At 54.6% G+C, this 21,882-nt stretch overlaps 1 protein-coding gene, 2 non-coding genes and 1 pseudogene across 3 annotated transcripts; 1 reads left to right on the forward strand and 3 right to left on the reverse strand.

The window, feature by feature from the left end:
* Positions 1–3,236: 3,236 nt before the first annotated feature.
* On the reverse strand, positions 3,237–4,935 carry LOC145460021 (large subunit ribosomal RNA; annotated as a pseudogene).
* A 281-nt stretch (positions 4,936–5,216) lies between these two features.
* On the reverse strand, positions 5,217–5,370 carry LOC145459992 (5.8S ribosomal RNA). The gene has a single exon (XR_013921656.1). It is a non-coding gene; the product is annotated as a 5.8S ribosomal RNA (ribosomal RNA).
* A 426-nt stretch (positions 5,371–5,796) lies between these two features.
* LOC145460008 (small subunit ribosomal RNA) lies at positions 5,797–7,621 on the reverse strand. Its single transcript, XR_013921671.1, has one exon. It is a non-coding gene; the product is annotated as a small subunit ribosomal RNA (ribosomal RNA).
* Positions 7,622–14,517: 6,896 nt separating this feature from the next.
* Positions 14,518–17,927, forward strand: LOC145459984 (uncharacterized). The gene is made up of 8 exons (XM_080338426.1): positions 14,518–14,615; positions 15,620–15,751; positions 15,812–16,025; positions 16,090–16,478; positions 16,539–16,812; positions 16,874–17,255; positions 17,314–17,616; positions 17,675–17,927. Exons 1-8 carry the CDS (start codon positions 14,596–14,598, stop codon positions 17,920–17,922), a joined length of 1,962 nt encoding a protein of 653 aa, XP_080194552.1. The 5' UTR covers positions 14,518–14,595; the 3' UTR covers positions 17,923–17,927.
* The last annotated feature ends 3,955 nt before the right edge of the window (positions 17,928–21,882 follow it).

Here is a 21,882-nt window from a genome sequence, read left to right on the forward strand (position 1 = left end):
ACTACTGGCGACATCATGAGCTGGCGCCTATCATGAGTCCGGAATTTTTTCCGGCAAAAGTTCCAATTTTTGCCGGCCAAAAGTCATCCCTGAGACCCCGCACACGAACTTTGGAACCGATCGGAGCAAGTCTGGACGGTTCACCGTAAGGCCCCATGTTAAAGCATGGGCGAGGTGCGAAAAACGACTAAGTCCGAAATTTTCCTAGAAAAAAGTTGAACTTTTTCGCCGGCCAAAAGTCATCCATAGGACCCCGCACACGAAGTTTGGAATCGATCCGACCGAGTATAGGCGATCCGCCCATGTTAATGTATGGGCCCTATGTTATAGCATAGGCGAGGTGCGAAAAACGACTAAGTCCGAAATTTTCCTCGGAAAAAGTTGAACTTTTTCGCCGGCCAAAAGTCATCCATAAGACCCCGCACACGAAGTTTGGAATCGATCCGACCAAGTATAGGCGATCCGCCCATGTTAATGTATGGGCCCTATGTTATAGCATAGGCGGGGTGCGAAAAACGACTAAGTCCGAAATTTTCCTCGGAAAAAGTTGAACTTTTTCGCCGGCCAAAAGTCATCCATAAGACCCCGCACACGAAGTTTGGAATCGATCCGACCAAGTATGGGCGATCCGCCCATGTTAATGTATGGGTCCTATGTTAAAGCATAGGCGGGGTGCGAAAAACGACCAAGTCCGAAATTTTCCTCGGAAAAAGTTGAACTTTTTCGCCGGCCAAAAGTCATCCATAAGACCCCGCACACGAAGTTTGGAATCGATCCGACCAAGTATAGGCGATCCGCCCATGTTAATGCATGGGCCCTATGTTAAAGCATAGGCGGGGTGCGAAAAACGACTAAGTCCGAAATTTTCCTCGGAAAAAGTTGAACTTTTTCGCCGGCCAAAAGTCATCCATAAGACCCCGCACACGAAGTTTGGAATCGATCCGACCAAGTATAGGCGATCCGCCCATGTTAATGTATGGGCCCTATGTTAAAGCATAGGCGGGGTGCGAAAAACGACTAAGTCCGAAATTTTCCTCGGAAAAAGTTGAACTTTTTCGCCGGCCAAAAGTCATCCATAAGACCCCGCACACGAAGTTTGGAATCGATCCGACCAAGTATAGGCGATCCGCCCATGTTAATGTATGGGCCCCATGTTAAAGCATAGGCGGGGTGCGAAAAACGACTAAGTCCGAAATTTTCCTCGGAAAAAGTTGAACTTTTTCGCCGGCCAAAAGTCATCCATAAGACCCCGCACACGAAGTTTGGAATCGATCCGACCAAGTATAGGCGATCCGCCCATGTTAATGTATGGGCCCTATGTTAAAGCATAGGCGGGGTGCGAAAAACGACTAAGTCCGAAATTTTCCTCGGAAAAAGTTGAACTTTTTCGCCGGCCAAAAGTCATCCATAAGACCCCGCACACGAAGTTTGGAATCGATCCGACCGAGTATAGGCGATCCGCCCATGTTAATGCATGGGCCCTATGTTATAGCATAGGCGAGGTGCGAAAAACGACTAAGTCCGAAATTTTCCTCGGAAAAAGTTGAACTTTTTCGCCGGCCAAAAGTCATCCATAAGACCCCGCACACGAAGTTTGGAATCGATCCGACCAAGTATAGGCGATCCGCCCATGTTAATGTATGGGCCCTATGTTAAAGCATAGGCGGGGTGCGAAAAACGACTAAGTCCGAAATTTTCCTCGGAAAAAGTTGAACTTTTTCGCCGGCCAAAAGTCATCCATAAGACCCCGCACACGAAGTTTGGAACCGATCCGAGCAAGTATAGTCGGTCCGCCTATGCTAAGGTATGGGCCCCATGTTAGAGTATAGGCCCCATGTTAAAGTATGGGCGAGGTGCGAAAAACGACTAAGTCCGTTGATTGCTTCGGCGATTCTCGAGATTTTGGCCGAGGCGCCAGCCCCGGCCGGCCGCGGCCAGAGTCGGGCGCCCGACCGGGGTCGAAATCGGGGTCGGTCTTCGGGCCATAACTCCGCTCCCCGTGGTCCGATCGAGACGAACGAACCACCGTTGAGATCGTCTCGACGCGCTCTACGCGCTCGTATAGGTTTCGGAACACTAAAATATACTTTTGGAATTTCGACTTTTCCGGAATCGAGACAAAAAGGTCGACCCGATGTCAAAGACACAAGGTCGACCGTTTTACCTCGATTTCGTGACCAAAACGAAAAAAAAGATGGAGGAACACCGAGGGCGCCGCCAGCCGACGCCGCAAAGGCGTCGGAGGCCCGCGCCCGCGGTGCCCTCGATGTCCCCGATCGTCGATCCGGCGGAAAACGCGGCCCGCCCTCGGCCTCCTCTGAGGCCGGCGGAATCTCGGAGCCGGCGCCGCCCGCGCCTCGCCTGGCCGGACGGCGGTCTGCAGGGCGCGCGCCCGAAGCAATCAACGGACTCTGTCGTTTTCACCGAGGCGGCTCCGAGCTCGGCCGGCGGCGGCACGATCCGCGGGCCCGCCTGCCGTCTCGCTCGGCCGGAGAGCCGGCGCGGCCACCCAAGAAGGTCGGCTCGCCGCCGTGAGCTACGCGGGCCCGCCTGCCGTCTCACCCGGTCGGCGCCGAGGCGGCGCCAGGGGGTCGGCGCTCTCGGCAGGCCTCACGGGACGGCCGGCGAGCCGTCTCCCGAGCCGCGTCCCGGCCGGCGCCGAGGCGCGGACCGCGCTGTTTTGTACAAGTCTCAGGCGGGTAAACGGCGGGAGTAACTTATTCCACGGGCTCGGCGCGCACTCCGGCATAGGCTCAGAGGGCCGGGCGCTCCGATCGACTCTGCGGCGGCACGGCCGGGACTTCGATCCCGGCAACGCACCCCGGCCGGCGCCGAGGCGCGGACTCTGTCGTTTTCCACGGCCCAGGCACTCTGCCTTGGGCTTCAAGGGCTGGGGACTTCAGCCCGCTCTGCGGCACGGCCGGGACTTCGATCCTGGCAACGCGCCCCGGCCGGCGCCGAGGCGCGGACTCTGTGGTTTTTCCACGCGGCCCAGGCTCTCTGCCTTGGGCCCGGGCGGCATCCGAGGTTCGCCTCGGTTCGGACTCTGTCGATTTTCCGAGGCCGGCACCGCGCTCCGGCAACGGCCCACGCAACGCGCCGAATCTGACGCGCCGCGCTCCGGCCGTCGCCCACGCAACGCCGCGGCCCAAAGCTCACACCTCCCACGCCCCCGCCAGAGGCGGCGGAGACAGCGAGAAAAAAGCGCCCGCGCCCGCCCAGAGGCGAGCCCGGGCGCTGATCATAGATCTCGGGGATGTCTTTCAACGCATCGCAGCGAGAAACTGCTCTAGCGGGTACGACACCCCGATCTCAAACTAGGTCGTCTGCGAATGAAGCGGCACCTCGCCCACGCGAAAAGTGCTACCGTCGTCTCGGCCAGCCCAAGCTTACGGGCCGACGAAGGGTCAACCGACAAAGGCTCCGTCGGCGCCGCCCGCAAAGGCGGCGCCTAGCCGCGCCTCGCTCGCCTCGAGGCACCCGGGACGTCGTCGCTACTCAGGCGGGATTCCGACTTAGAGTCGTTCAGTCGTAATCCCCCAGATGGTAGCTTCGCGCCATCGGCTTGTCAGCCGTGCGCATGAACCAAATGTCTGAATCTGCTGTTTCTCTCGTACTGAGCAGAATTACTGTCGCGACAACGCTTCCTCAGTATGGCAAAACTAACCTGTCTCACGACGGTCTAAACCCAGCTCACGTTCCCTATTTGTGGGTGAACAATTCAACGCTTGGCGAATTCTGCTTCGCAATGATAGGAAGTGCCGAAATCGAAGGATCAAAAAGCAACGTCGCTATGAACGCTCGGCTGCCACAAGCCCAAGTCAGACTCCCCGCCTGACGCTGTCTTAAGAGCGGGTCGCCCGCGGCTCGAAGGCCGCGAGCTTCCAAGGCATAGTTCACCATCTTTCGGGTCCCAACGGGAACGCTCTCGCTCGGCCGCCCCGGCGGCGGCGGCCGGCCGGTCGTGCTCGCGGCCCCGCGAGGGGCCGGATCCGACCTCGCGCGTCCGTGACGCGCTACAGTTTACTTTCGCTCTCGGGTCTCGTACCGCCCGTCAACTCGCGCTCGCGTTAGACTTCTTGGTCCGTGTTTCAAGACGGGTCGGGAAGGTGGCCGACACGACCGCAGACCCCGCGCGCGAGGCGAACGCCCGACCCCGACGACGCGGGAGCCGCCGGCACCGCGAACGGTACCGCCGACGCCCGACGCCTGCCGCGGCCGCACGAACGCCCGCCGCCTCCGGAGAGGCGGCGCGCGCGGCGCCGTCACCTCGGCCCCCGGCCGGCTTTTCGCGCGCCCGGCTGTGACACCGCCGCCCGCGAGGGCGACGGCCACCTTCCGAGCGCGTTTCTGGCCGACCGCGAGCCGGTCGCGGCCCGCCCGGGGAGCTAGTGCGCCGGTGCGTCACGCGCGCCCGGACGCGGACAGGGCTCGCGCCTCCGCCCTTCGCCCGGACGCGCCCGCGCGCCCGACTGAAAGCGACCCCGAGCCCGGACGGGCCCTCCCGTTTACCTCTCGACGGTTTCACGTACTTTTGAACTCTCTCTTCAAAGTGCTTTTCAACTTTCCCTCACGGTACTCGTTCGCTATCGGTCTCGCGACCGTATTCAGTCTTAGATGGAGTTTACCACCCGCTTCAGGCTGCATTCTCAAACAACCCGACTCCGGGAAGACCCTCAGCGGCGGCGGCGCGCGCCCTCGCGGGCCTGACACCCTCGCGGGGGAGAGGCCTCGATCAGAAGGACTTCGGCGCACGCCGGCCGTCGCATTGGGTCTTCCTTACGTCACATTCCGGCGCGCTTCGAGAACGCGCAGGTTCGACGCTGGACAGATCCCGCTTCACTCGCCGTTACTCGGGGAATCCCCGTTGGTTTCTTTTCCACCGCTTAATAATATGCCTAAATTCAGCGGGTAGCCTCGCCTGAACTCAGGTCGAAGTCGTACCTCTGCCGGCCGCTCGCCTCGGCCGGCTCCGGCTCGCTTAGACGCCGGGAGCCGCTCCTCGCAAAGCCGAACGGCGCTTCGACCGCCAGTACCGCGCGCGGAGGCGCGATCGCAACGGCGGCCGAGTCGCAGAACGACCGGGTCCGGCCCCGACGCAGGCGCGCGCCGGTCTACCTCGGGGCGACGGGCTTCGCAGCCCGACGCCCAAACTTTCAGCCTTGTCTTCTCCGCGGGCGGCCCAACCCAAAGCCGCCACGCGCATCGTCACTCGCCGACGCTGAGGCAGACGCGGCGCCGGGATTTGCCCGACGCCGCAATTCGCGTTCAGAATATCGACGTTCAATGTGTTCTGCAATTCACATTACTTCTCGCACTTAGCTGCGTCCTTCATCGACTCGCGAGCCTAGTGATCCACCGTCGAGAGTCGTACTCTCTTTGCTCGTAGGACAACCGCATCGCGTCGCGCATCGTTTTCGTTCGAGGGACTCGGACCTAGAGGCGTTCGGTCTCGGTCCCCCGTCTCGCTCGCGGCGACTCGGACCCGGAGGTCTCAGCCGCCCGCGACGCCTACTTGCTCAAGGCAGACGCCGCTTAACACAGTCTCGTTCGCGGCGACTCGGACCCAGAGGTCTCAGCCACCTCCGCGCCGACTAGCTCAAGGCCGACGCCACTTTAGAGCGTGCCCCGACGACGGATTCCCCGGCCCGCCGTCGAACGCCTGCTCGAATTACAGTCTCGTTCGCGTTAACCGAGCGGCGCCCGCAGGCACCGCGACGCCGAGTCCTCGCGGACCCGGCGCCAGATCGAAGACACTTGAATTGAGGGGCGACCACCGCGGCTCGCCACCAACGATAATGATCCTTCCGCAGGTTCACCTACGGAAACCTTGTTACGACTTTTACTTCCTCTAAACGATCAAGTTCGGTCGCCTTCACTGCGTACCGCCGCGGCCGTCTCCAACCGCGACGGGGCAGATCCGAGGATCTCACTAAACCTTTCAATCGGTAGTAGCGACGGGCGGTGTGTACAAAGGGCAGGGACGTAATCAACGCGAGCTGATGACTCGCGCTTACTGGGAATTCCTCGTTCGAGGGCAACAATTGCAAGGCCCTATCCCAATCACGGACGGGGTTCAACGGGTTACCCGGACCCTTCGGCCCGGGCGGACTCGCTGATCCGCCCAATGTAGCGCGCGTGCGGCCCCGAACATCTAAGGGCATCACAGACCTGTTATTGCTCGATCTCGCGTGGCTAAAAACGCCACTAGTCCCTCTAAGAAGTTTCACGCCGACCGCCGAGGGTCGCGTAACTATTTAGCATGCCAGAGTCTCGTTCGTTATCGGAATTAACCAGACAAATCGCTCCACCAACTAAGAACGGCCATGCACCACCACCCACAGAATCAAGAAAGAGCTGTCAATCTGTCAATCCTTCCCGTGTCCGGGCCGGGTGAGTTTCCCCGTGTTGAGTCAAATTAAGCCGCAGGCTCCACTCCTGGTGGTGCCCTTCCGTCAATTCCTTTAAGTTTCAGCTTTGCAACCATACTTCCCCCGGAACCCAAAGACTTTGGTTTCCCGGAAGCTGCCGGCGAGGTCGTCATCGTAACGCCCGCCGATCGCCAGTTGGGATCGTTTATAGTCAGAACTAGGACGGTATCTGATCGTCTTCGAACCTCTGACTTTCGCTCTTGATTAAAGAAAACATTCTTGGCGAACGCTTTCGCAGTAGTTCGTCTTCCGCCGATCCAAGAATTTCACCTCTAACGGCAGAGTACGGACGCCCCCGGCTGTCCCTCTCAATCATTACCTCGCACTCGCGAACGCCAACGAAACGAGACCGAGGTCTTATTCCATTATTCCATGCAACACTATGCAGGCGAAAAACCTGCTTTGAACACTCTAATTTTTTCAAAGTAAACTCGTCGGTCACCCCGTGCACCCGATCAAGAACACCCGGGAAGCGCCGACAGGCGGAACTCTCGACGCCGGTGCACGCCCTTCGACGGACGGACCGGCGCCGCGCGCTCTTCATCCAACTACGAGCTTTTCAACCGCAACAACTTTAGCATACACTTTCGGAGCTGGAATTACCGCGGCTGCTGGCACCAGACTTGCCCTCCGATGGATACTCGACAAGAGTTTTAGAATGTACTCATTCCGATTGCGGGGCCTCGTTAGAGTCCCGCATCGGTATTTTTCGTCACTACCTCCCCGTGTCGGGAATGGGTAATTTGCGCGCCTGCTGCCTTCCTTGGATGTGGTAGCCGTTTCTCAGGCTCCCTCTCCGGAATCGAACCCTGATTCCCCGTCACCCGTTATCACAAAGGTAAGCCCGTAGCCTACCTTCGAAAGTTGATAGGTCAGACACTTGAATGGTAGGTCGCCGCCGCGAAGGCGTGCGATCCGCGTGGTTATCCAGAGTCATCGAAAGAGACGGGCCCGCGAAGGCCCGGTCGGGTTCGAACCAATAAAAGCGCGCCTCCCGGAGTCGGCGCTCGGTCGCATGTATTAGCTCTGGAATTGCCACAGTTATCCACGTTAGCTCTCGCAAGGACCAAATAAACCAAGACTGATTTAATGAGCCGTTCGCAGTTTCACTTTACGTTCAGTTCGTACTTACACCTGCATGGCTTAATCTTTGAGACAAGCATATCACTACTGGCAGGATCAACCAGATATCTCTCGCGCACTGCGAGCGTCCGCCCCTGGGCCGGGGGTCGGACGTCGGGACCAAGGCGCTCCGCGGCGCCGGCGCCGCCGTTCTCGGCGCCCGTCGCTTTCTTTCGCTCTCTCGATCGCGAGGACCGTTCTCGGGTCGCCCGCCGTCGTCTCGTGGGACGCGGACACCCGCCGTTCACCGCTTAATAGAATCTGCTCGCCGCACGGAACCGAATCCGAGAAGGACGCGAGGCCTGCCGCCGGGGCTCGGGCGCTGCGCTGCCGCGACGCGATGCACGGATAAGCGCCCGGAGCCGCCGCGGCTGACCGAGGACGTCGTGTTTGTATAGCGGGCCTTCCCGCTGACTGGGCGGAGCGTCGCGTCCACGCCGCGTCTTGGTGAGTCCGCTATCCGATAAGCCTCGTGGCCAGGAGAGGTGCGATGTTCTACGACCGACCTGTTCCCGCCGTCTACGGCATATCGGGCAAGCTCGCTCTCGGCGGCGATGGCGTCCGAAACGCAGGGACGCGACGTCCGTTCGCGCTGGAGGCAAGGGCCGCGAGGCCCAGCGTGGGGGACGAGGCATTTGTCGACCGCTGTACGCGTCCGAGACGCGGGGACGAGGCATTTGACGACCGTGCACGGCGCCCGAAGGCGTACTACGCGTCCTAGACGCGGGGACGAGGCATTTGACGACTGTTCGACGCGTCCGAGACGTGGGGACGAGGCATTTGACGACCGTTTCTCGACGCCGGATTCTCTCCTCCGGGACGCCGCTTGGCTACGTAGGAAGGGTCTGGGCCGCGAGGCCCGAAGGACGACGCATCGCGTCCGCGCAACATTTATTGAGTCCGCTCTCCGATATGCCTCATGGCTGTATGACAGGTGTAGGGTCACTATCATCCATATCCCGCCGTCTACGGCATACCGGGCAAGCTCGCTCTATGCAGCGCTTGGCGACACGCAACGTTTAAACCCGCGACTCGAGGTTCGCCGACCCGTGATTAGTGCTGGCTTCGCACCCCCATATGCTTTCGCTCCAACCGGTGACGACGGATCAGTTCCGCCGCGCCGACAGCCCCTCTCGCCGGCAGATTCAACGTTTCGCGCCCGGCCTCCCGTCAGGCGCCGGGCGCGCGCCCCTTCCTATATTAGTCTTTTTCCGAAAACCCTGGTGACTTTTTTCTACTTAGTCGTTTTTCAGAGCCGAACTAAGGCCGGGGGGCCGGAAAATTTTCGCCGACCAAAAAAATTTTTTTTCCCGAAAAATAATTTTTTTTTTCCGAAAAAATAAAAAAAAAATAAAAAAAAAATTTTCCCCAAAGGCCTCCCACGGGACCCCCCACACGAAGTTTGGAGCCGATCCGACCAAGTATAGGCGATTTGCCTATGTTACGGTATGGGCCCTATGTTAAGGTATGGGCGAGGTCCGAAAAACGACTAAGTCCGAAAAATTCCTCGGAAAAAGTCCAAGTTTTTTGCCGGCCAAAAGTATCCCTAGAGGGGCCCCACACGAAGTTTGGAGCCGATCCGACCAAGTATAGGCGATTTGCCTATGTTAAGGTATGGGCCCTATGTTAAGGTATGGGCGAGGTCGAAAAACGACTAAGTCCGAAATTTTCCTCGGAGAAAGTTGATTTTTTTTGCCGGCCAAAAGCCCGCCTAGAGACCCCGCACACGAAGTTTGGAACCGATCCGAGCAAGTCCGGCGCGCCCGCCCATGTTAAGGTATGGGCCCTATGTTAAGGTATGGGCGAGGTCCGAAAAACGACCAAGTCCGAAAAATTCCTCGGAAAAAGTCCAAGTTTTTTGCCGGCCAAAAGCCCGCCTAGAGACCCCGCACACGAAGTTTGGAACCGATCCGAGCAAGTCCGGCGCGCCCGCCCATGCTACGGTATGGGCCCTATGTTAAAGCATGGGCGAGTGTCGAAAAACGACTAAGTCCGAAAAATTTTTTTTTCCCCTAAAAACCACACGGGCGCGTTCCCCGCATTATTTGAAGACGCCCTGCGAAGGAATTATCCCGATCCGACCAACGGCTCGGCCTCCAGAGCCGGTCAAAGGTCCGTTTTTGGCGGCCTTTAACCGGAGATATCTCGGCTCCGGGTGGTCCGAATTCGATAATTTTTTTTTTCCCGGATTCGTCTCGCTGCGCCGCTTCCAACGAGGGGTCCCGCGTCGGTCTGGCCCCAACAGGGGCCGAGCTATTCGCGAAAAACTCGTATCTCGGCTCCTGTGCGCCGTAGAGCTACGTGGATAGTCGCAATGGACTCCTGATGCCAAAGCGAGGGCGAAAATTTTTCTTTCTCGTACGGCCTCCCAGCGACCGGAAAAGTGGCTAGCGGCGGTCTACGGGCTCCCCCGAGTCCGACGGTGGCCTTTATTTGGAAATCGAAGAAAAAAAATTTTTCACCTCGTCGGATTTTTTCTAAGTCCGAAATCTCCATACTATAACACGGGGCCGAGATCGTGAAAAAGTTAAAGTCCGAAAAAAATTTTTTCACCTAAAAACCACACGGGCGCGTTCCCCGCACTGTTTGAAGACGCCCCGCAAAGGAATTATCCCGATCCGACCAACGGCTCGGCCTCCAGAGCCGGTCAAAGGTCCGTTTTTGGCGGCCTTTAACCGGAGATATCTCGGCTCCGGGTGGTCCGAATTCGATAATTTTTTTTTCCCGGATTCGTCTCGCTGCGCCGCTTCCAACGAGGGGTCCCGCGTCGGTCTGGCCCCAACAGGGGCCGAGCTATTCGCGAAAAACTCGTATCTCGGCTCCTGTGCGCCGTAGAGCTACGTGGATAGTCGCAATGGACTCCTGATGCCAAAGCGAGGGCGAAAATTTTTCTTTCTCGTACGGCCTCCCAGCGACCGGAAAAGTGGCTAGCGGCGGTCTACGGGCTCCCCCGAGTCCGACGGTGGCCTTTATTTGGAAATCGAAGAAAAAAAATTTTTCACCTCGTCGGATTTTTTCTAAGTCCGAAATCTCCATACTATAACACGGGGCCGAGATCGTGAAAAAGTTAAAGTCCGAAAAAAATTTTTTCACCTAAAAACCACACGGGCGCGTTCCCCGCACTGTTTGAAGACGCCCCGCAAAGGAATTATCCCGATCCGACCAACGGCTCGGCCTCCAGAGCCGGTCAAAGGTCCGTTTTGGGCGGCCTTTAACCGGAGATATCTCGGCTCCGGGTGGTCCGAATTCGATAATTTTTTTTTCCCGGATTCGTCTCGCTGCGCCGCTTCCAACGAGGGGTCCCGCGTGGGTCTGGCCCCAACAGGGGCCGAGTTATTCGCGAAAAACTCGTATCTCGGCTCCTGTGCGCCGTAGAGCTACGTGGATAGTCGCAATGGACTCCTGATGCCAAAGCGAGGGCGAAAATTTTTCTTTCTCGTACGGCCTCCCAGCGACCGGAAAAGTGGCTAGCGGCGGTCTACGGGCTCCCCCGAGTCCGACGGTGGCCTTTATTTGGAAATCGAAGAAAAAAAATTTTTCACCTCGTCGGATTTTTTCTAAGTCCGAAATCTCCATACTATAACACGGGGCCGAGATCGTGAAAAAGTTAAAGTCCGAAAAAAAATTTTTTCACCTAAAAACCACACGGGCGCGTTCCCCGCACTGTTTGAAGACGCCCCGCAAAGGAATTATCCCGATCCGACCAACGGCTCGGCCTCCAGAGCCGGTCAAAGGTCCGTTTTGGGCGGCCTTTAACCGGAGATATCTCGGCTCCGGGTGGTCCGAATTCGATAATTTTTTTTTTCCCGGATTCGTCTCGCTGCGCCGCTTCCAACGAGGGGTCCCGCGTGGGTCTGGCCCCAACAGGGGCCGAGTTATTCGCGAAAAACTCGTATCTCGGCTCCTGTGCGTCCTAGAGCTACGTGCATAGTCGCAATGGACTCGTGATGCCAGAACGAGGGTGAAATTTTTACTTTTTCGTACGGCCTCCCAGCGCCCGCAAAACAGTGTATTCGCCTTCTACGGGCTCCCACGAGTCCGTCGGTGTGCGGGAAATCGGAATCGGAGAAAAAAAATTTTTCCAAAATTTTCTCAAAAATCGATTAGGTCCAAACTCTTGTTTCGGCGGGTACTGCTTTGTCGATATCGCTACTGGTCCGCGTCGGAGACCAGTTAAAGAGGTCTCTCCCTGTTGTAGGCCCTGCACCAGACAACCACAGCGAGATTTAGGACCTTAAACAGTGTCACGGCCCCGTAATTGTCGCGCAAAATTCAAAAAATCGTAAAAAACAGTGTTTCGGCGGGTACTGCTCCGTCGATATCGCTCCTGGTCCGTGTCGGAGACCCGTAAAAGAGGTCTCTCCCTGTTGTACTCCGAGCACACGACAACCACAGCGAGATTGAGGCCCTGAAACAGTGTGACTGCTCCGCAATAGTCGGTCAAAAACCCAAAAAAATTGAAAAAAATCGTGAAAAATCGTGTTTCGGCGGGTACTGCATCGTCTATATTGGTAGTTGTGCGTGCCGGTTACGTGTAAAACTGGTTTAGGCGTCTTGTAGACTTGGCACAAGACAACCAGAGCGTGATTTAGGACCTTATACAGTGTCAACAACCGCCCAAAATGCATAAAAATCGTCAAAAAACGTGTTTCGGCGGGTACTGCATCGTCTATATTGGTAGTTGTGCGTGCCGGTTACGTGTAAAACTGGTTTAGGCGTCTTGTAGACTTGGCACAAGACAACCAGAGCGTGATTTAGGACCTTAAACAGTGTCAACAACCGCCCAAAATGCATAAAAATCGTCAAAAAACGTGTTTCGGCGGGCCCCAGACCGATTTTCGAGAAAAAAAATTTCGGGCCCTCTATGACGTAATAATGACCCGGGAATATATTTTTCCAGAAAATTCTCGCCGCGCGCTCATATGCTAGTGAACTGTCGCGTTAGAAGGACGTTCGGAGTGGATTACCGTGCATCAAGAACATTTATTGGAATCTCAAGTCACCGGGTGAGTGAAAATTTCTTGTAGTTGTCAAATCCACATGCTTTAGCGTGGCGCGATTCGGCGAAATAGCTTTAACCGAGTCCAAAACCGTGTTTCGGCGGGTACTGCATCGTCTATATTGGTAGTTGTGCGTGTCGGTTACGTGTAAAACGGGTTTAGGCGTCTTGTAGACTTGGCACAAGACAACCAGAGCGTGATTTAGGACCTTAAACAGTGTCAACAACCGCCCAAAATGCATAAAAATCGTCAAAAAACGTGTTTCGGCGGGTACTGCATCGTCTATATTGGTAGTTGTGCGTGCCGGTTACGTGTAAAACTGGTTTAGGCGTCTTGTAGACTTGGCACAAGACAACCAGAGCGTGATTTAGGACCTTATACAGTGTCAACAACCGCCCAAAATGCATAAAAATCGTCAAAAACCGTGTTTCGGCGGGTACTGCTTCGTCTATATTGGTAGTTGTGCGTGCCGGTTACGTGTAAAACTGGTTTAGGCGTCTTGTAGACTTGGCACAAGACAACCAGAGCGTGATTTAGGACCTTATACAGTGTCAACAACCGCCCAAAATGCATAAAAATCGTCAAAAAACGTGTTTCGGCGGGTACTGCATCGTCTATATTGGTAGTTGTGCGTGCCGGTTACGTGTAAAACTGGTTTAGGCGTCTTGTAGACTTGGCACAAGACAACCAGAGCGTGATTTAGGACCTTAAACAGTGTCAACAACCGCCCAAAATGCATAAAAATCGTCAAAAAACGTGTTTCGGCGGGCCCCAGACCGATTTTCGAGAAAAAAAATTTCGGGCCCTCTATGACGTAATAATGACCCGGGAATATATTTTTCCAGAAAATTCTCGCCGCGCGCTCATATGCTAGTGAACTGTCGCGTTAGAAGGACGTTCGGAGTGGATTACCGTGCATCAAGAACATTTATTGGAATCTCAAGTCACCGGGTGAGTGAAAATTTCTTGTAGTTGTCAAATCCACATACTTTAGCGTGGCGCGATTCGGCGAAATAGCTTTAACCGAGTCCAAAACCGTGTTTCGGCGGGTACTGCATCGTCTATATTGGTAGTTGTGCGTGTCGGTTACGTGTAAAACGGGTTTAGGCGTCTTGTAGACTTGGCACAAGACAACCAGAGCGTGATTTAGGACCTTATACAGTGTCAACAACCGCCCAAAATGCATAAAAATCGTCAAAAAACGTGTTTCGGCGGGTACTGCATCGTCTATATTGGTAGTTGTGCGTGTCGGTTACGTGTAAAACGGGTTTAGGCGTCTTGTAGACTTGGCACAAGACAACCAGAGCGTGATTTAGGACCTTATACAGTGTCAACAACCGCCCAAAATGCATAAAAATCGTCAAAAAACGTGTTTCGGCGGGTACTGCATCGTCTATATTGGTAGTTGTGCGTGTCGGTTACGTGTAAAACGGGTTTAGGCGTCTTGTAGACTTGGCACAAGACAACCAGAGCGTGATTTAGGACCTTATACAGTGTCAACAACCGCCCAAAATGCATAAAAATCGTCAAAAAACGTGTTTCGGCGGGTACTGCATCGTCTATATTGGTAGTTGTGCGTGCCGGTTACGTGTAAAACTGGTTTAGGCGTCTTGTAGACTTGGCACAAGACAACCAGAGCGTGATTTAGGACCTTATACAGTGTCAACAACCGCCCAAAATGCATAAAAATCGTCAAAAACCGTGTTTCGGCGGGTACTGCATCGTCTATATTGGTAGTTGTGCGTGCCGGTTACGTGTAAAACTGGTTTAGGCGTCTTGTAGACTTGGCACAAGACAACCAGAGCGTGATTTAGGACCTTAAACAGTGTCAACAACCGCCCAAAATGCATAAAAATCGTCAAAAAACGTGTTTCGGCGGGCCCCAGACCGATTTTCGAGAAAAAAAATTTCGGGCCCTCTATGACGTAATAATGACCCGGGAATATATTTTTCCAGAAAATTCTCGCCGCGCGCTCATATGCTAGTGAACTGTCGCGTTGGAAGGACGTTTTTAGAGGATTACCGTGCATCAAGAGCATATAATGGAATCTAAAGTCACCGGGTGAGTGAAAAATTCTTCTAATTCCGAAATCCCTATACTTTAGCGTGGCAGGATTCGGCGAAGTAGCTTTTACCGAGTCCAAAATAGTTGGATTTCGGGCCGTAACTCGTATCCATAACTCGTCGCTATCTCAGCCCCGGTAACTCCGAATCGGAAAATTCTCATTGTATTGTATTCTTCCCTTTGCGCCAATTCGAACGCGGGATCGTTTAACTATGTGCTACATACACGAGTTGAGTTATTGGACTACACGTCTCGAAAAATTCCCTATACTTTAACATGGCGAGATTTTGCGGAAGTCCAGCTTCCATAAGGAATGCATGGGCCAGTTTTCGTGCCATATCTCAACTCTGGGTGAGCCCAGCACGACGAACGAGCCACCGAAGTGTTGGAAATCGCGCGATGGTCACGTCGATGTGCAGCTCGATGATGTCCGACCTGGGGGAGGACCGCTTGCGGCCTCCAAAGTGGCCTTTGATTAGCCGTGACGTCACAGTCGGCGGAAATCCCATAAGGAATGCCTGGACCGGTTTTCGGCAAATATCTCTTTTCTGGGACGGCCCAGAATGACAAACGACGCACCTCCCGGCTCCTAAGCGCGCGCTGATGACGTCGATGCGCGGCTCGATGGGGTGGGGTCACGTGTGGGGGCGCTAGAGAGCGGCGAATATCGGATTTCCGGTAGGGTTTCCGGCCATTATCTCTTCTCTGGGACGGCTAATAATGACAAACGACGCACTTCCCGGCTCCTAAGCGCGCGCTGGTGACGTCGATGTGCGGCTCGATGGGGTGGGGTCACGTAAGGGGCGCTAGAGAGCGGCGATAATCGGATTTCTGGGGGTTTTCTGCCATTTTCTCTTCTCTGGGACGGCTCAGAATGACAAACGACGCACCTCCCGGCTCCTAAGCGCGCGCTGGTCACGTCAATGTGTGACTAGATGATGCGGGGTCACGTAGGGAGCGCTAGAGAGCCGCGAATATCGGAGTTTTATTGTTTATTCCAGCGATCCTGTTACAATTCGACCCACTAAAAGAATAAGACTCGACCGATGTCAAGTCTGCCATATACCCACCAAAGGTCATAGAACGCGGCATCTGAGGAACGTTCATAAGTGGTCAGTCGAGAGAATTAAAGAGTAAGATTGTCGTTGGCTTATTTATAACAACTAGAAGCCAAAAAATATTACATGTCGCAGGTCCGCTCGCTACTTGCGCGAGCCCAAGCAATACATCAAGGAATGTCGCCCACGGTCTTGGTGTGGACTCTGTTCTAGACCAGTTGCCACGGCCTATAAAGCAACACACTGGAGGATTATCCATTCCGATAAAATACGCGACGGCTTCGGGATAGGTTGCGAGACCTACCAGGAAAACTTTAAAAAGTTGACCTTCGAGTCCGACTTTTCAAGCGTGAGTAACTCTGAAGGTAATGTGTCACTTTTTTACCGAAATAATGCAGATCCGTTTATTACAGCTCCTCTCCCTGTACGAAAGGCATCGCCAAGTGCAAGCGCTCGACGAAGTCAACACCAAAATGGTCGTCAGCAAACTAAAATCAGTTTTCAAGAAGTTTGTGGTTGACGAGCCGGAACAATTAGTCACGTACATTTCTAACGCCGACGGGAGACTGTCCGCGAGCACTATTTTCAACACCCTGGCGTCGCTAAAGGGATTTCTTGAATTTGCGCGTATGCAGCATCCGGCATTGTTGGAAAAAGTGGTTTCACCGGACAACCAACTGAGAGCCCTACAAATCATCGCGACGTACTCTAGAGCGACCAATAAAAGAAGAAAGCGGCAGCACGAGAAACGTTTGTCTCTCGACATGGACGTCATCAATAAAAATTGGCCGAATATCAAAAGGTTCGTGCTAAGGTTAAAATATCGTAAAGTTTTAAGTTTAATATGCGTGTTTTTTTTTAGAATGATCAAAAGCGAAACGTTTAAAAGAGACCTCCATCAACCGTTAACAGACGAAAACGTGCGGGATTGCTTGGCCGCGACAATCATCCAGGTCGGACTTGCAAGTGGCACGAGACTGTCATATTTTCGTAGAGTGACCGGATACGAGCTTAGCCACGCCGTCCGTTCCGTGAACGATCCCGAAATGTTAGTCATACAGGTCAACCACAACAAGTGCCTGTCGAGTCAGGGTTTGTTGGTTATGACTCAAAAAGACTATGACCGATTCAAACAGGTAGGTGTTACGAAGATATGAACGTGTAATGGAGCGGTCTAAAACCTCTTTTCGATTTCAGATTTGCAAGCAAACCAATCCAAACTTGGATTTGTCACGGGAAGAAGTCGCGTTGCGAAACTCGAACGGCAAGCCGTTCCAAAATTTATCGGTTTGTGTCGTGGAATACCTCAGTACCCACGAAGTCAGCCTAACGTACCAGCACCTCCGTAAAATAGTCGCCACGATGGCGAGTTCGCTTGACGACATTGGACAATATCATGTTGCGATGTCATCGTCGCACAGCACGGAGGTCGCGAGTCGACACTATGACGGGATAGGCAGGACCAAGAGGGCGGCTGCCGGGGCGATTCTATGCAGAGAAATGCTCCGCAAAGCCGTGAACAGTACACACGATGACTTATATGCGGAGTTGGCCGCGTCAAAAGCTCCCCCAAATGAAGGTATGTAAAGCCCTATAAAATTATAACGTCATATATCTGACCGCAACTGTTGATTAAGGATCATTTGAATCACCGAACCCAACCCCGACCACAGTTCAACCTGAGCTGCCAACAAAGGACGATATCACTTTACGCACCGAAAATGATACGCAATCAAACGGAGCTAATTCGGAAACTCTATTCGCTACGGACCGGGACACACGGATCGTCAGACCGACCCCAACCCCGACCACAGTTCAACCAGAGCTGCAAACAGAGGACGATAGCACTTTTCGCACCGAAAATGACACGCAATCAAACGGAGCTAATTCGGAAACTTTATTCGCTACGGACCGGGACACACGGATCGTCACAAATGAGGGTAATCTATTTGCTATTACTGTCCAAAATTCCATTTCCAATCATATTCAAACCCGCAGATAATGACGTCGAGGAAATAGCGAATTCGATATGCAACCGTCAGAGAGGGACAAAGACCACGTTGACGAACGAGCTAGTGGAGAAATTGATCAAAGACTCTCGTTTGCATGCGTTTTATTACGATCGTGGACCTCTACTGAGCAGGATAGTTCACGAATATAAATCGGAATGCTATTTAAACTTTCAGCAAATGCGTTCAAAAATGAGATTCATCAAGTCGTTTTTAAAGACAAATAAACCTGGATGAACGGAGTTTTGTTCTTTGACTCTTGATTTTGATCCCCAAAATCGTGAGAACGAGCGTGGCGCCTACCATGATACGCCTAAGCCCCTTTCACGACGTCGAGAACGCGACGCACGTAAACTTAATGCGAAATTCATGTCCGGCTCCACAACCTCACGATGACGGGCATGGATGATGAGATCCCGGACACGTTTTAACGCAAAATGAAGGCGCCAATAAAGTCCCTTGACATGCGTTTGGTGCCTTCGATACCCGGAATTTGGCGCCTCCGATACCTGGAGCCGATCACGAAAGCGTGACGGAGTCCGGAATTTTTCCGGATAAAGTCGAAATGTCACAGTATTGGCGTATGCTTGAATTCGTGGCGACGATCATGAGTGGCGCCGATCATGAAAATCGATCAGGTCTTATGCTTAATCTGATGGCGCCATCATGACTGGCGCCCATCATGAAAATCGACCGGGTCCGAAATCCCTATCGTAGGTGAATTCGGCCGTGAGGAATGCGTTGGTCGTTGTTCGAAACCCCCTGGTCGCGTTCTACTGCTCCCGTAGCGTTCAACGGTTCAACATGACACGAAATTTGCGTCTTCAATACGTGGCGCCTATCATGAGTCCGGAATTTTTTCCGGCTAAAGTTCCAATTTTTTGCCGGCCAAAAGTCACCAACGAGAGCCCACACAGGATTCTGGAGATGATATGAGCAAGTCTGAAATGGCCGTCTATGTTACTTTGTGTGGGCTAGGTCGAAAAACGACCAAGTCGTAACTACTGGCGACATCATGAGCTGGCGCCTATCATGAGTCCGGAATTTTTTCCGGCAAAAGTTCCAATTTTTGCCGGCCAAAAGTCATCCCTGAGACCCCGCACACGAACTTTGGAACCGATCGGAGCAAGTCTGGACGGTTCACCGTAAGGCCCCATGTTAAAGCATGGGCGAGGTGCGAAAAACGACTAAGTCCGAAATTTTCCTAGAAAAAAGTTGAACTTTTTCGCCGGCCAAAAGTCATCCATAGGACCCCGCACACGAAGTTTGGAATCGATCCGACCGAGTATAGGCGATCCGCCCATGTTAATGTATGGGCCCTATGTTATAGCATAGGCGAGGTGCGAAAAACGACTAAGTCCGAAATTTTCCTCGGAAAAAGTTGAACTTTTTCGCCGGCCAAAAGTCATCCATAAGACCCCGCACACGAAGTTTGGAATCGATCCGACCAAGTATAGGCGATCCGCCCATGTTAATGTATGGGCCCTATGTTATAGCATAGGCGGGGTGCGAAAAACGACTAAGTCCGAAATTTTCCTCGGAAAAAGTTGAACTTTTTCGCCGGCCAAAAGTCATCCATAAGACCCCGCACACGAAGTTTGGAATCGATCCGACCAAGTATGGGCGATCCGCCCATGTTAATGTATGGGTCCTATGTTAAAGCATAGGCGGGGTGCGAAAAACGACCAAGTCCGAAATTTTCCTCGGAAAAAGTTGAACTTTTTCGCCGGCCAAAAGTCATCCATAAGACCCCGCACACGAAGTTTGGAATCGATCCGACCAAGTATAGGCGATCCGCCCATGTTAATGCATGGGCCCTATGTTAAAGCATAGGCGGGGTGCGAAAAACGACTAAGTCCGAAATTTTCCTCGGAAAAAGTTGAACTTTTTCGCCGGCCAAAAGTCATCCATAAGACCCCGCACACGAAGTTTGGAATCGATCCGACCAAGTATAGGCGATCCGCCCATGTTAATGTATGGGCCCTATGTTAAAGCATAGGCGGGGTGCGAAAAACGACTAAGTCCGAAATTTTCCTCGGAAAAAGTTGAACTTTTTCGCCGGCCAAAAGTCATCCATAAGACCCCGCACACGAAGTTTGGAATCGATCCGACCAAGTATAGGCGATCCGCCCATGTTAATGTATGGGCCCCATGTTAAAGCATAGGCGGGGTGCGAAAAACGACTAAGTCCGAAATTTTCCTCGGAAAAAGTTGAACTTTTTCGCCGGCCAAAAGTCATCCATAAGACCCCGCACACGAAGTTTGGAATCGATCCGACCAAGTATAGGCGATCCGCCCATGTTAATGTATGGGCCCTATGTTAAAGCATAGGCGGGGTGCGAAAAACGACTAAGTCCGAAATTTTCCTCGGAAAAAGTTGAACTTTTTCGCCGGCCAAAAGTCATCCATAAGACCCCGCACACGAAGTTTGGAATCGATCCGACCGAGTATAGGCGATCCGCCCATGTTAATGCATGGGCCCTATGTTATAGCATAGGCGAGGTGCGAAAAACGACTAAGTCCGAAATTTTCCTCGGAAAAAGTTGAACTTTTTCGCCGGCCAAAAGTCATCCATAAGACCCCGCACACGAAGTTTGGAATCGATCCGACCAAGTATAGGCGATCCGCCCATGTTAATGTATGGGCCCTATGTTAAAGCATAGGCGGGGTGCGAAAAACGACTAAGTCCGAAATTTTCCTCGGAAAAAGTTGAACTTTTTCGCCGGCCAAAAGTCATCCATAAGACCCCGCACACGAAGTTTGGAACCGATCCGAGCAAGTATAGTCGGTCCGCCTATGCTAAGGTATGGGCCCCATGTTAGAGTATAGGCCCCATGTTAAAGTATGGGCGAGGTGCGAAAAACGACTAAGTCCGTTGATTGCTTCGGCGATTCTCGAGATTTTGGCCGAGGCGCCAGCCCCGGCCGGCCGCGGCCAGAGTCGGGCGCCCGACCGGGGTCGAAATCGGGGTCGGTCTTCGGGCCATAACTCCGCTCCCCGTGGTCCGATCGAGACGAACGAACCACCGTTGAGATCGTCTCGACGCGCTCTACGCGCTCGTATAGGTTTCGGAACACTAAAATATACTTTTGGAATTTCGACTTTTCCGGAATCGAGACAAAAAGGTCGACCCGATGTCAAAGACACAAGGTCGACCGTTTTACCTCGATTTCGTGACCAAAACGAAAAAAAAGATGGAGGAACACCGAGGGCGCCGCCAGCCGACGCCGCAAAGGCGTCGGAGGCCCGCGCCCGCGGTGCCCTCGATGTCCCCGATCGTCGATCCGGCGGAAAACGCGGCCCGCCCTCGGCCTCCTCTGAGGCCGGCGGAATCTCGGAGCCGGCGCCGCCCGCGCCTCGCCTGGCCGGACGGCGGTCTGCAGGGCGCGCGCCCGAAGCAATCAACGGACTCTGTCGTTTTCACCGAGGCGGCTCCGAGCTCGGCCGGCGGCGGCACGATCCGCGGGCCCGCCTGCCGTCTCGCTCGGCCGGAGAGCCGGCGCGGCCACCCAAGAAGGTCGGCTCGCCGCCGTGAGCTACGCGGGCCCGCCTGCCGTCTCACCCGGTCGGCGCCGAGGCGGCGCCAGGGGGTCGGCGCTCTCGGCAGGCCTCACGGGACGGCCGGCGAGCCGTCTCCCGAGCCGCGTCCCGGCCGGCGCCGAGGCGCGGACCGCGCTGTTTTGTACAAGTCTCAGGCGGGTAAACGGCGGGAGTAACTTATTCCACGGGCTCGGCGCGCACTCCGGCATAGGCTCAGAGGGCCGGGCGCTCCGATCGACTCTGCGGCGGCACGGCCGGGACTTCGATCCCGGCAACGCACCCCGGCCGGCGCCGAGGCGCGGACTCTGTCGTTTTCCACGGCCCAGGCACTCTGCCTTGGGCTTCAAGGGCTGGGGACTTCAGCCCGCTCTGCGGCACGGCCGGGACTTCGATCCTGGCAACGCGCCCCGGCCGGCGCCGAGGCGCGGACTCTGTGGTTTTTCCACGCGGCCCAGGCTCTCTGCCTTGGGCCCGGGCGGCATCCGAGGTTCGCCTCGGTTCGGACTCTGTCGATTTTCCGAGGCCGGCACCGCGCTCCGGCAACGGCCCACGCAACGCGCCGAATCTGACGCGCCGCGCTCCGGCCGTCGCCCACGCAACGCCGCGGCCCAAAGCTCACACCTCCCACGCCCCCGCCAGAGGCGGCGGAGACAGCGA

This window comes from Botryllus schlosseri, unplaced genomic scaffold (assembly GCF_051294905.1).
Source record: "Botryllus schlosseri isolate E-star unplaced genomic scaffold, Bs_hap1 Bs30a, whole genome shotgun sequence".
NCBI lineage: Eukaryota > Metazoa > Chordata > Ascidiacea > Stolidobranchia > Styelidae > Botryllus > Botryllus schlosseri.

Coding starts and splice junctions, on each gene's coding strand:
- LOC145459984 (XM_080338426.1), top strand. CDS start 14,596: ATGGAATCTAAAGTCACCGG. Junction 14,616..15,619: donor ATGGAATCTAAAGTCACCGG/GTGAGTGAAAAA, acceptor TGTTTATTCCAG/CGATCCTGTTACAATTCGAC. Junction 16,026..16,089: donor TCGAGTCCGACTTTTCAAGC/GTGAGTAACTCT, acceptor CGTTTATTACAG/CTCCTCTCCCTGTACGAAAG.